Here is a 15,398-nt window from a genome sequence, read left to right as displayed (position 1 = left end):
TCAAAGCCAAATTCATGTTACCACGATTTGCTGAAACACCATTGCGGACTGAACTGTTAGTCAAGTTAATTTAGGAGATAGAATGTTTCAAACGATATTAATTTATAACGCCTTTTCTGACATTTTCTGTCTTTATTTTTGTGTTTATATATTTTTAAATTAAGTTATTTAAAAAATAAATAGAGGTTAGTATTAAACTATAAATATATTGTCATTTAATTATCGGGGGTAAATAAAAGGCAGACATCATTGTGACTCATGTTTACAACCACTCACAAATACCACTTTTATTTTTAAGCAAAATATAAAACAAAGGAATATTGTCTCCGAACTCATGGCATAACATCGATAATTTTACAATATATATTTCTTAGCTAATACAAATAAATATAATTTGTTTATGCTGGTAAGTTGTAAGTGAATAGCATTATAAATAGCGTTAATAAGAAATCAATTTATAAATGTCTTTGTTAAGGCGGTTTCATAAACAACCTCAGATTACAGTTTTATTGATATTTTGTAGCTGAAATCAATTACACGGGAACCTTTTAAGCATTTCATTCAAAATATATTTTTAATCATTTTTGTCCGAAAATTCATCGTTTAATTAAAAAAAAAAAAAGTACAATGGTACGTCAGCAAACGTTTTAGTGGTTTTACTAGTACAATAACAAAGCCCCACGTCCCTCTAAATCAGAGGGCCTTCTCATAAGCACGCAGTTATACAAAAAAATCGGTGTTTCCAAGAAATGCTTACTGAAAATATCAGCAACATTTTTTACGAATCATAAAATAATTTGGGGGCCATGTTATATGTAGTTATGCCACTTCCAGACATCAAAACTAAATTCAAATATTCACGTAATTCAACCATAACCGATTATAGAGTAGAAATAACAGATCATTCCTTATATTAATATACACAATATCGCATAATACGAGAAAAATGGGTTATTATATATATATAACTCGAGATATAGGACGAAATGTTTCCGCTTTATCTCAGAAACGTGTACATGTCCTATATCGTATAACTTAAATATTATTTTCTAAATTTGTTTATATCGTTAATATCAAAAATATTGTACTAAAATTAAAATCGTTAATACGTTCGATAAAAAAGTTAGGTATTGTAATAATTTTGTAATATATTATTATTTTTTAAAAAGATATATCTCATTCTGGACGGATTATTTATAAGAAGTATATTTTTCATATAATTCGTTAGACACAGTATAAATTGATGTTACGCATAAGCGGTACTATTTTTTTAAAGAAATTAACTGGTATACAATGTGATGTGTATATATTGAAATGCGATTTTTAATATCGTTTAAATTTTAATTTGTATCGCACACACTCCGTAGCACTAAACGATAAATTTATTCAAGCAACCACAGATATTAAATATTCCGCCAAAAAGCGAGAGAACTTATCACTACGCGTTAAAAAAATAACAGTTCAATTTGATACGTATTTTTTATCGGTCGAGATCCTCAATAATTTATTTATTTTACTCGCATGGATCGTTGTTTATTCATGTTAGTAAGCATGAGGGAGATATACGATGTTAGTAAATCGTCCATTTTGTATCCGAGCGATGTCTCACAGAGGAGTTTCGAACCTCGAACGAGGTTACCGATGGTCATGTGAAAGTATGTGTTGCCAGATGACCAATTCGAAATCCTTGTAAACGGATGTGTGACCAGAATATCCTGAAATTACAAAATTACCAATAAAATCAGTTAAAATAGTTTTTAATAGATTCCTTAAATATATTTGTTATTTTTTTTATTTGTACCGAAAACTATTTTAAGATATTGAATATTGTATACGAAGTAAATAAAAAATAATATAATAAATTTAAAAATAGCTATTTACCTTTGACTGAGGGTGTATTAAGCTGACACCGTGCTTGTTGATGGCAATGAGTAGCAGTTCTGGATAATTCGGTTCCGTGGTCTGCTTCACTTCGAAAAATGCGGAACCGAACGTCGGCCACCGGTATATGACCTTGAGGAAAGTGATCTTGGCGTCCTCTGGCGTCATTCCAGCGTCCTGGTTGTAGGAGGCTACGATCGCTCGTTTCCAGTCTGCTGAGCTTTGGAGTTTAATCAGATCCGCTGGGATCAATTCACGAAGCATTTGTCTATAAGAAAAGGAAATATTACATTTTAAAGTTTATCTCATAATGGGGTTACAATGTGATTTCGAAGTGTGTAATGTTTTAAAGCATAATTTAAAAAAATTACACCTCGCCATCTTTCCTTCACTGGTGACAGGAGGTCTAGTTTATTTTTTGCCCAGAGGGTCGGTATTGCAATTCAACGGGGAAATGCTGCTAGCATTCTTGCCACCATTCCACGCGGACAAGATTTATACAGTTTTTAATTCATATATGCATAAATTTAAGGGCTTAATGTTAATAATTCTTATGTAAATAAATATATTGTATCTCACTACATTTGATATTGGACTAGTTAATTGTACAAAATTTCTGGGTTTCTTTAAAATATATTATTTTAATATTAAACTGCATACTATAGGAGGTATTAAAGATAACTCCACATCTCCACGCCAGTCTGACTCTCACTTGATCTATTTTTGAATATTTAGATATTTGTAGTTAACGACCATTTATGTATTTTGTGTTTTTAGATAAAAATTATAATGAATGGAAATAAATTCCTTTAAGCTTATTCCTTTTCTAAAAATCTTCGTTAGATCCTATTCCATCCAAATATCTAACAGATTGCAACTTCTAAAACATACGTATTTCATACGTATATGATGCCGGTTTCTACAGTCACATTCAGTATGCCTGTTATAAATAAAGTAATAAAAAACTTTAGAACCCTCTTCTCCCGAAAAATAAACGATGGAAAGCTGAAAAATAAAAAAAATACCGTCGCTTCGATGATAACAAACAAATCCTTGGCTTTTCTAATTTTGTTCCGATTTTTATCACAATAAAGAACAACGAGGAGTACAAATACATACGGAATTGCCTGCAGTTCCTGCTTGTTTTCTCCGAACCGAGCGCGGTAGGCGAGAGCGGCGAGCCTGGCGGCCTCGTCGCGCCCGCAGCGGTGGTAGCCGCGAAGCAGCTTGGGCAGCTCTTGGTGGAAGTGGAAGATAACGTCCGCCGCGCGGTCCTTGCCAGGCACCGTATTTGTCCAGAGTTTCTTCATGAAGAACACCTGTTGTCAGTGTTAGGTTATTTATAAAGATTTTTGACAGAACTTTAAGCGAAATGATTGTGAACAATGCCGAGATATCAGTTCAGTTTATAAAAAAAAATTACCTGGTACGTGAATTGAGGAGTGATGCCGTCTCTTGTCGGTCGTGCTTTTTTAATCCAATCAGTGAGATGACGAACAAAGTCGAAGAAGAAATCGCCCTCCGGTACAGATATCACCTTATCCGCTATTTTAACAAACAAACTAAAGCCTTCACTAGATCTAAGATTTAATCTTTGCGCGATGTTTTGACAAAAGTCTTTTGCTCTCGTGGATGAATCGACTTCAAACGCCTCGTCTGTATCATCTGGGAAATAGACTTTGTGGAATATCTGAGTGGTTTTGTGTTGTATTGCTTCCACTTCGACTTGATGAGGAGGATATTTCCTTTGTCCGTTCCGTAATGTTTTCTGAAGTCTTTGTAACGAATCTTGGGCAATTGGATATCTTCTAGTCCTGAGGAACAATGTTAATTCCCTCAGTAGACCTTGACTACACGCGAATAGCCCTGTGGCCAGCCACATTAACTCCCAACCTCTTTCTTCTGACATTCTATTTCTGTTGTCCGTGAGTTGTTTCATTACCTGACAGTAAATTTCGTCCCGTAAGATTTCATGTTTAAGTGGGCCATCAAAAATGTGGTCTGTGTATTCGTTACCAATACGAGGTCGTTTCGAAGGAAGATCTCCCATATACTTGAGTATGGCTGTAAAGGCGAAACAAGCTTCTTCAGCTAATTCCTCTTTGGCTTGTAATTTTTTAAGTAATGGTTGTTTGATAGGCTCTCTTGCATGTCTCCATAATTCTTCAGCACCCCGCTTCGCCGTTGACAGTGTAAGAGCTTTCGACGTTGTTCTTTTTGGTGGTAATCTAAAATGGTCCAAAGCGTATTCTAGCAAATTATGAGGTTTATCTCTTGATTCTGTACCATTAAATGTACTCGTGGGAGCTCGTCTTCCGTGTTGTGCCCCCTCTTGACAGAATAATGCTAATATATCCGGTGGTGGCTTACTTAAGGCAGGTAATACGTAAACAGTTTCGGCAGGAAAATCACCTCTCTCCATAGATCTTTCACAACGACCAATACACCACCCATTATTTAGAACTGATTCGCCTGTACTATCTTCTTCTAGAACTATCAGGTCTCCCTTTAGGAAAGTCAAAAAACTAGAACCTTCTCCAGGTGCTTTATAATCTTGTAACGCAATAACAAATTTAGATCTTTTCTTTAAGCCTTCTAAGAAATAGACAACCAAATCACGAATATCTTCAGCATTAGGACTTTGGAACGTGAACTCTTCACCACGCACCGTAGATAAACTAAATGTTTGTGTAAATACTTTATTAGTCTTCTGACTTGAAACCGTTGTTATTTCAGGGAATGACAGCTCAAGCAGAACCTGCTCTTGATCGTCGACAACATACACACCGGTCCAATTAACTGCTATAATCACATCGTTCTTAGGTAAGTTTGGTCCCGAATTTCTGTAGGCTTCATAAAATCTAGAAAAGAGTAAAGGCCATTTGAACTTCGCATAACTAACTACGTCTTCTTTAACTCTATATGCAGGAACTTTTTCTTTCACATAGTAACTTTTTTTATACGCTGTAACTACTAGAGCACCCCATCGATCAACTGCCTTTTCGACTCCAGTCAAACAATAATCGGGAATGTAATTTGGCAATAGAGTATAAAGTCGTTCTGAGTTCATGTCTTGGCCGTACTCAATATAATACTGCTGAGCAGCGATCATTGCTAAATCTTCTTCCTTATCACATCTATATTCTCCAAATTTTACACCTCTAACAACTTGCTGATAAATAAGATTTGTTGCTACTTGATCTTCCGTAGGATCATGCCATGGAGCGAATATTTCTTTTCGGAAGAACAACCTCCATGGAGCATTTCGTTCTTGTGCACCCTGTTCTTTCGCATACTGCTCACACTGTGATATGGCATCCATAACGTGGTCACCGCCACTGCCGAGTGAACTTACTTTATCAAACAATGCAATATATAATGAAAAACCAAATTGATCACGAAGACCAATTTTATCCGATAGCTGATTACAAAGTTCTCTTGCGGTCGTCGCCGAGTCAGCTAATAATGTCTTGGTATTGCCATCCATGAACGTAATGGGTAACATTATAGGTTTTTTAGATTTTGTAGCTTGAAGTTCTAGCCACGATGGTGGCTGATTCCTTGTTCCATTGTTGAATGTTCTTTTAAGTCGGTCTTCACAATACGGTGCATAACCAGGAGGGCCTTCTCTAATAAAGGCTCTAAGGTAATTCACGAACTTTTCACTAGGAGCGAAACAACCAACGCATAATGAAAGTAAAATCCAGCCACGAGCATGAGACGATTTAGATGGATTGTTTGTTAATTGCTTGCATATTTGGCAATATATTTCATCCCTCAATTCCGCTCGTAAGATACCATGACCTATAATAAAATGAAGTTTTTCTAAATTCGACGTTGGTCGAGATTCTAACCATGACTGATAACTATCAGCTGTATATTCTTCATCCTGAAAACAATTTAACATTTAAGTTAACTTAGCTGGATAACATTTAAAGTTTGTAATAAAGGTATACTGAACCTGTAACTTTCTTCTGACGTCTTCTCCAAGTTTATTTTTTCTCTTTAAAGTTAATGAAACCAGCTTATGCCTAATGGATCTCGGTTTTTGTTTGTTCATATACGCATCAGGGTCGACGCCCATCATTTGCGCTTCCTGGAATTCTTTGGACCTTATGAAATTTCGGCCAAGTGTCGCAGTAACTTTAGACATTACTGATGTGTTATCTCTATCCATTGTATGATATCTTGGCTCCGGTAAGTCTCCAGTGAAACGCAGAATTGTAATCCATAACGCTTGGGCCGCCTAAAAGCAGATCACAGGTTACCGTAAGTACTTTATTAATATAGTCCATTAGACTTATCTGATTTATTCGCTTATCGCGATAATATGTTACGTTATTGTATTTTGTTATTTAAAAGTAATTACGTGTGTTATATATAATTAATAAGTCAAAAATAATAATGACTGTCTATAGACTAGTAAACAATTTGAATAATATCTGATTGTAGTGAAAACATAAGTAGGTATTTTTAAAATTGTCTACCGATTGAAATATTTTTTGTTATTTTTACTTTTTTAAATCAATTTGAGCTATTAAAATATCAGCAGATATTTTATGTTATTAATGACAATTTAATATTTACCAATTGATCTCCTTGTGTATGTAATGGTAATAACGGATGTTTTAAAGGTTTTCTAGAATACTGATGTGTGACATTGCCCTGGAAATATGTAGCTGCAAACTTTTGGAACTTAAACTCTGATAGATCCTCTTCATCTTCTGAGGTTGTTTGCATTGGTGTCACCATCTGCAGGTCATTGAAAAAAATATTTTAATTTGTTTATTTTTATTTTTCCCTTAGTTCTTTGTTTAAATAATTAGATTTACCTCTTGTTGATCGGCTCTCTGTTGTGGTAGATCGCTAAATACGGATGTATCTTTAGGAGCAGGTGCTTCACTGCTAGAGTCGGGGAGAAAATCGAACATGGCTTCCACTAATTTACTGTCATCTACTGGCTCATCTTGTTTACGAGCTGCCTCTTGTAGTAACGTTCTTTTAGCTTCTAGTTGCCGTTTTTCCTCTTGAACTAATTCAGCTTCACGCCTCTCCAGTTCATACATACGTTCCTGATGGCAACATTTTATACAATATATTACACATTTGTTGTTTAAACATCTTAACCTAGATAGAAAATCGTGGGTGCAAACAATATGACAAAGGAGCCAATACTGCATTTAAATCGGCATTCGATCTACTTATAGTCTTTACTTCTATCCTATTACAACATAAGCCGTTTAATAGTTTTAAATTACTTCAGCACATGTGTTAATAACTAGAGAAAGTGACATATATCGACAAGTACTACTTGCCCAGTTTTCTGGTTGCCTTTTATGGTCGTGAAGTATGAATCCATAACTCTGTGTTTCATCAATAACATCGTTATGATTTAACCACATATTAACGTTTAACACGTCTGATCGTTACTAAAGGCTATACTAAATAAACGAGGTTCGATTTACGTAGTTCGACTGGTCAGAGCGTTATCCAACCACATCCAGGTCGGTAATTGTATAACGCTATATGCTCGATTAAGATCGACAGCTTACATAAGTTTAGAATATATCAGGTGTATGAAGTTTTAGGTAATCTATTTCGTTAGTTATGTTGGATAGTCGTAAAATTTAATTTACGACCGAATGTGTGGAGTACATTTTGTAGATTAACTTATAATATACGATGAAATAATAATACAATAAATATAAAATTAATCTTCGTTTGATTTATTTTTATTATCTATTATACAATTCTGATTAAAATTGATGAATGAAATTATAAATTATATGGATTAAATTTGAAATTAATAATATATTATACGACTACTCACTAAATATGTAATCATTAACATTCAAGTATTCGAAATACAAGGAATATAAGGGTCCATAAAAAAAAGTAGTGAAAAATCCCAATGTACCGATTACATTTTAAGAAAAAAAAAAAAAATGGAGTTTAACGGAATACAACATACGTAAACTAGAGATCTTGTCAACACGGTATGGAAAGAAGCATGCTCAATGTTAAAATAACTAACAAAATAAAACTTGAAACAATTTGGAAGCAAATCGGTGTTACTGATATAATATTGCATTAAAAAACTAAAATGGAGATGAAAGGGTCACAAGATGGGTCACAAAAAAGATAAATGGACCAAAGACGTAACTGAATAGTATCCAAGACAAAAGTCAGAAGTCCAAAAGTAAGAAAGGAAGACAACGGCTTAGGTGGGAAGTCGACATAAAAATAATAGCAGACATTACATGGAGAAGGAAGACACAAGATCACACATTGTGGCAGGCTTTTTTTGTGGAGGCCTACGCTTGGAACCAAGATATTCTTGGCGAAACTGGTGTCAAATATTAAAATTTAGTATTTAAAATGTATTATATAAAATTGTTAAATAAAGGCTATTATTATTATTATTAACATAAATATAACTACTCACCTTAAAGAAATAACAAAAGAAAATATAAAACCCAAACACATACTAATTAAACTAGATAATCTTTACAACATGACTATAAAACGAATTTCTATCAAATTAAAGTTTCCTATAATTTCAACGAGAACAAATACCAACTGCATTGATTGACTGATTTCAAATCGATTATCTATATTATATCTTTGAAATCAGCGATAATCATGTTATCAGATAATCTATATAGCTATATGTATGAATTGCATATTTAAAATACCTAACAGTCATTAATGTATTTGCATTGTTTAAGATTTATAAATTAATATTACAAGAATTTTATAAATTCATTGTTTTGTTATAACTGTTTGTTGTTAATTGTTATGTTAATATAATTTTCAGTGATTAAATGATTAAACTTATTGGTCGTTTCAGAAACTAGGGTGAAATGAACACGATTTGATTAATGATGATGACAACTTAAAACGGATGAACGAAACGGCAGATTTGACCTAAAACTATTTACAACTAAAATACAAGAAATTACAATTATATTTGCAAACAACAGCGATTACTTATTTATGAGACAAAAAATTATGATAGCAATGTTTAATGGTCTGTTTTAATAAATTTATAAATAACTTGCGATAATAATCTTTATGACGTTTTTGTTTGTTTTCCACTTACCCTGTAATTCTGCTCCGCGATCTCCTTAGCGCGCGTGTTCCCCTGGTGCTGCAAGCGCTGCTCCTCCTGTCTGCGCAAGCGCAACGCCTCGTTGTGTGCTTTGGCCTCTTGCTTCAGTCTTCGGTAACGGCGCATTGCAATTAGACGCCTTACGTGGCTCTGTATCTTTACTATCGCCCACATCTTGTGACCGTATGAGCGTCGGACCAGATAACCACGAGCGGCTGCCTAAAATTATTTTAATAAGTAAATATAATTTAATTAAATATCCTAATCTATCTAAATAATAAACAATTGAACATACTTGTAGTGAAACTATATGTCCGCGTAAATGTCTAAACCGATGAGCCAAAACTCTAGCGCGAATAAGTGCTTGCAATCTCGCGTATCCAACCTTCATTTTGTTGTAACGAATTCTTTGTAATTTTCCTCTCCAGTGACGTTGTATTAAAATAGCGGCAGCTCTCATTTTTAAAAAGCGTCTCCTATACACCCATCCGCGAATAGATCTTTGTAATATTAGTATCTTTCGAGTGAGCACTCTATCTCTTTCTTGTTCGAGGAATAAATCATGAGCATCTTTCAAAAATACTTTGGTGTGACCTAGCTGGTAATCAGATTTGCCGAGGACAGTTGCACAAATTTTTGCAGTTGCAGCCCGACATTCGGTTTTGTGGGCAGGCGGTACTCCCGATATCAGAAATCTATACCTTTCAACAAATTCCTTAAAACTATGCCTGATTGGATACCCAGCTCTTCTGATTCTAATAGTTTCCATCATTCCAGAATATCTCAACTGTCTGCAGCACAACCCTCGATCGAACATCATGGGTTTTTTAAACTCATTGGGTTTGATGCATCGTATGAAGAACGGTTGACAAGTTCCTAAAGTTCTCATGAGTAAGTCTAATGATTTTTTAAATTGTGTTGATAATGTTGGAGTTCGTTTGCGCGTTTCCGACCCCATGATTATGTCTTCTTGAAATATTTGCTGTAGAAACTTATTTGTTGAAATGTGAATCAACTGTAATAAGTCAGCACTAAACGTGTCACGATTTTTTTCCAGGAAACCTCGTGTGTCGTAAAATACGATACCAGCAAAATGATTCAGACCAAAGCTTGTGTTTATATCTGACTTAGGTTTGAGGTAGTTTCTATGTGAGCCATGCGTTTTATGTAACTTCGCTAACATAGTTTGATCTGTACCTTTCGGAAATTTGGATTCTTCGTCTATTAACGCCATTATGTTTAACTGTTTTAAAGCAATCAGATCTAGAGCGTCTTGGTTGTCAACGAATTCTATGTGTTGCCAATTGATTCCCTCGTGATTGTATTCCTCCTGCTCTAACTTAAATATGTGTCTTACAAAGAACTGTTGAAGATTTTCATTAGCAAAATTAATACAAAATTGTTCAAAACTATTTATATCAAAGTTTTCAAAACCGAATATATCGAGTACACCGATAGCCGTTCGTGTTGTGGATTTGGGTTTATAAATTGCAGCATTAATTTTTCTCACGATAGTCACGAACAAACGTCCATAAATACCTTTAACAAAAGCATCCCTAATATCAACCGACTGGTCCCTGCTTAGCGTAGACACAACTGTTTCTCCATGAGCAAATAAAGTTTTTCTAGTTAGGGCATCAATAAGAGACTGTGTTGGTACCCCCAATAGATGCGCAACCCTCTTAACGTTTGCTTGTTCTATAATTTCTGTTGCATCTAAATTATCAACTACAGTTGCCTCGTATTTTATATTTCCGGTATGTAATACTGCTGCAAGCAGTTTTAATATTTCCCATATTTCTGCTTCGGTAAACAATAGCACTTTCATCGCAGAGCGGATATCTGCAAATTCGGCGGCGTCATCTCTACCTTCGCAAGTGAAGCTGCCACCCTGAAAATGATGTATTTGTTTATAATTATTAGAGGTAGATTTTGTTGGTTTGAGAATATTATATTTTTAATTCAGAGTTTTTTAAATCTAATAATATAATGATTGATCTTGCTCACCCCAGATAAATAGCGGTACTCTGATGGTTCCGTTAACTCTAATTTCTTCTTTTCTTCTCTCGATAAACCCGCCAGCAAACAATAAAATACGTGATAATTTCTCTCATCAGTCCCTTGGGATACTATCCTAGACTTTTCTAATAAATATTGTTCTATTTTAGCTCCTTCGATGACACCGTTGTTGTTAAAGTGGATGTCGATATATTTACCAAAACGCGACGAATTATCGTTCCGCACGGTTTTAGCGTTACCAAAAGCTTCTAGAATTGGATTCGCCTCTAAAATCTGAAATAATAAAACATTGTTTTTTAGCATTCTACTTTTGTATAATCATTTATTATATAAGAATACTTTAATAATAATGAAATATGGATATATTTAATACCATTATTATTATTATTAAATTACAGATTACATTATTGCAGGCAGGTTTCAATAATAAGATACATTGCGAAAATTTTCATTATTTAAATGTTGACGTTTGTAAATGATTTTTTCTTAGAGAATCAAGATAATAAATGTACCTGTTGTTCTATCCAAGAATGTTTTCCACTAATAGCGGCGAGGTATTGCAAAATTAACTTTGTTGATTCAGTCTTCCCCGCGCCCGATTCCCCGCTGATAACAATGCATTGATCCTGCCCGTACCGACGCATGTGCGCGTAAGCATTATCACCGATGGCAAAGATATGTGGGGGTAGTTCACCTATCTTCCTCTCCTTATATAACTTGATTTGGTCTGCTGTATAAATTGGTAATATTTGGTAGGGATTCACGGCCACCAATATTGAACCCGTATACGTCTGGAAACATCGACAGTTACTTTTAATTTATTTCATCAAATCACAAAATTCATCTTTTAGAACGTTGCATGAATATGTCGGTGACGTAATTGCCTTGCACATATATTCACGAATTGTCTCAAAAGTTATTTAGGTAAGGTTTGCAGTAAACTATACCTAATATTTGTTTTTTTTTAATAATAATAAAAATTTTACTATGAAATTTATAGATATATGTATTATATAAATATGTTTTTTGGTGATTGATTATATTATATCATCCACTTCATCCCTACTCACATAAATGAGGTTGTCATTGTATCGGATGAGCAGATTCCTCAGTATACCGGCTTCGTGAAGATCGCCCAAGGAGATCATGTCCTCGACGCCATGCACTGAGGTGGCATGCATCGCCTTGATGCGTCTCTCCGGCGGGAGCCATTGTTCGTTGCCATCGTCGTCGCGCACGCGTATGCGCCGCCCCTCCGCGGCGAGCACGCGTGCTCCGATGGCGACGTCGAACTCGCGCCCTGACACCGGCTCGATCCATATGTAATCACCCTGGAATAGATAAGTTGTAATTATTAATTGTTATATCAAAATAAACAATATTCAAGTAGGTTCTTACGAAAACGTTTAAATCGTCATTTTACAAGTTGGAAATGAAGCAATCACCGGTTCAGAATGTCAATTACTTATACCATATACGAAAAATAGCCGGTGGAAACGAAATATTGTTACTTTTTAAACAATTTTAATAAATGAACCTATATAACAAGTCCATCCTTATATATAAATATAACTGATATTGTATATAATAATCTTGTACTTGAAAAAAAAAGTATGTATTTACCATAACAAATTATAGTAATGTATCGCAATCCAAATTTAATTTCATTATAATTCTTATTATTTTGTATCGAATATCATGTGAAAAATTGTAAGTGTATTGTATCTATATTTTATTAAGGAATAATATACTTTGACTCTATCGGGAACTGAGGATATATATAAATATTTATTTATTTAACCCATTAACAATGCTAAGCAACTCAAGTTCGATGAATATTATCCCCCGTAGTTCAACTGTATGACGGTAGGAGCACATTTCTCGATCGCGAGTCAATAGCTGCATAGTATATACTTCCATAATTGTTCTAATAATACAGAACACTTATTATTATTTTATATTAATTTGAATATAATATTATATAATAAATACTTTATTGTAAATATTGTTTTACATATAATTACAATAGTACAGCCTTCTGGGCTAGTGTTAACTGTGCGGTATTGTGATGATTGATTTTCTAGCGTACATGAGAAAAACCGAAAATCAAGCATAATCTAAACTAACTTTATGTAAAATAAAGAAGTTATCATACGACATTTGAAAATGCAACTAAAGACAACTTTTAAATTAACGGTACTTACAAAAAATACTATCGCCAATGAACAATATCATTAAAATTCATTAATTCAAACAGTGTCTGATGTGTGCCACAGAAAGTCCGAATCAATACAAAAGCTGAATCAATAGTGTCGAATTTAATAGAAAGTGTCCCTCTTTATTCGTTGAAAATCGATTGTTATCAATGTTTCGGTGAAAGTAATTGTTGGTATTTTATTCGTGCATGTTTAAGAATTGCATTTGCCTTGTTCATAATACTTTATTAAAAAAAAAATGATTCCCGTCGACATCTTTTGTTGTTTTAATTTTTTTTTAACCGCAAAAAGATGGTACCTTGCTTATGTCTTTAATTGTAATAACTTAACTATTATACAAAGTAAACTATTGATTCAAGAATTTGTTAAAAAGTATATAAATATTTAGTTACAAAAGTTCAGTTGAACTAACAAAATGTTTTGGGGAAAAAAATAAATAATGATATAACCTTTTTTTCCACCAATTTTACATTTCCCTTCTTTATATTTTCTATGTAAATGTTTATATAGTATTTGCAATAAGTCCTAAGTTAATTCTCAAAAATACACAAGCACTTCAAATATGTAATATATTATACAATATAGTTTCATTTCACATACCTCGAATATATTCTCCAATTCATGTGACATTATATTTCTTATACTATTTTAGCACTATTTTAATTCGTAGTTCCATCTCATGTTTATTGTAGTGTATGAAGTTAATATAGATTATTTTATCAATGACCGCTCGTCTCTGAGGTCGATCATTGATTTCGTAAATTAGAGTACTTTATTATCTATATATTTGTTCAATACGAATCGGGAAGATAAAACGACGTTAATTAAAGATATTTGCAATAGTATTCTTTTCCGTTTCTGGTATTAAATTGTAATATTTTATTACAAAAAAATTATGTATTGAAACATTAATAAATTTTTATTGTTTTGTTACAGTATTTGAATTATTTTTTTTAATTCATTTACGTATTACAGAGATACTATGCAAACATTAGCCGAAATTATAAATTTTTGTCTTGTTTATGAAAAAAAGTATTTCGTTAAAATAAAATCTCGACAAAGTTGTGTTCAATTTGTTGTATTAAACTCAAAAATATGCTTTATTTCGTATGGGAACACTGCTTTGCGTCTAGCACAGATGACTGTGCCTGTGATGAGATTGACTCTCTTACATTACAGTCTTTCTTGTCTAAAGAGTTCAGGCAAAATACTCCTTAGAATGCGATTTAAAGAACTTTAACCACAATCAAAGTTCGTACTTTTATTGAGCCCTTTGTAATTGAATCATGATGATGCAGAATTGAGGTTGGTTAGGTTAGATTACTGTGTCCATTTTGCAGTTGAAACACTTGACTTGGAATGTTGAGGAAAAACGTGATAGATTTATACCCATGACTCATGGCATCATTCTGGTTTTGAGAATAATGCCATTATATACCAATTGGTCTTGCGAACCAAGCAATGCCAAGCATTCTGGTTAGTGTAGTAGTCATTTTTAAGTTTATCTGCAATTATTTTAGTCTGATTATATATAATAACAATCAATATAACTAAAAGCAAAGACATTTCTTCAATATCGAAATAACACTCTTATTATTAAGTTTATCTTGCAAAGTAAAAAAAAATACTACTTGAAATACTTTGTTAAAATGTTGAAAATTGTTTATATTTTTAATAAATTTATAATATTCATTGTATGAACTTTTTTTAAGCAGCTCATATAATTATAATGTTACGGTCAGTATGTTTGTGCTGCGTAAGCGGCTCGCGATACAGACGGTTAAAAAAGTAGGTGAATGTTACCAAGTGCAACCAGCAAAAAGTCGGTCGCGTGCCTCTAGCAATGCCCGGTTAGACAGTTTTTGTAGACAATATTTGATTGTAGTGATCTTTTTAATATTTTGTTTATTGCAAACAACTCTTCAGGGCTTGTAAAAAATATTTTTGAAAGACCTAAAAATAAGGTTTTCACTTTTGTACCGTTGCACATTTATTTGACATTAGTTAATTGAGTAAATTAATGAATTTATTCTTTTTTATTAATGGTTAGGGAGCTATGAAAAAATCTATGGAATTTGTTAAATTAGCAGACCTTACTAGACTCCTAAATTGCTGATGTCTCTAATCAAATTGGTAAGAAAAAATATTGATAACTCTAAATATCAATTATC

The 15,398-nt window shown here is 33.4% G+C and overlaps 1 protein-coding gene across 1 annotated transcript in view; it reads right to left on the bottom strand.

Moving 5' to 3' along the window:
- Positions 1-246: 246 nt before the first annotated feature.
- Positions 247-15,398, bottom strand: part of LOC113394062 (myosin-VIIa) — a 32,185-nt gene continuing 17,033 nt past the window's right edge. Inside the window, exons 3-14 of the mRNA XM_026631244.2 lie at positions 12,082-12,342; positions 11,524-11,802; positions 11,000-11,284; positions 9,288-10,883; positions 8,984-9,211; positions 6,714-6,953; positions 6,469-6,633; positions 5,843-6,127; positions 3,305-5,770; positions 3,001-3,200; positions 1,882-2,149; positions 247-1,715 (exon numbers count right to left, since the gene is read on the bottom strand). Of these exons, the coding sequence (XP_026487029.1) occupies positions 1,509-1,715; positions 1,882-2,149; positions 3,001-3,200; positions 3,305-5,770; positions 5,843-6,127; positions 6,469-6,633; positions 6,714-6,953; positions 8,984-9,211; positions 9,288-10,883; positions 11,000-11,284; positions 11,524-11,802; positions 12,082-12,342 (6,480 nt within the window). The 3' untranslated portion in view covers positions 247-1,508. The remainder of the gene's footprint in view (positions 1,716-1,881; positions 2,150-3,000; positions 3,201-3,304; positions 5,771-5,842; positions 6,128-6,468; positions 6,634-6,713; positions 6,954-8,983; positions 9,212-9,287; positions 10,884-10,999; positions 11,285-11,523; positions 11,803-12,081; positions 12,343-15,398) is intronic.

The sequence above is a fragment of the Vanessa tameamea genome, chromosome 4 (genome assembly GCF_037043105.1).
Source record: "Vanessa tameamea isolate UH-Manoa-2023 chromosome 4, ilVanTame1 primary haplotype, whole genome shotgun sequence".
Lineage (NCBI taxonomy): Eukaryota > Metazoa > Arthropoda > Insecta > Lepidoptera > Nymphalidae > Vanessa > Vanessa tameamea.
This window is presented reverse-complemented; position numbering and strand designations above follow the sequence as displayed.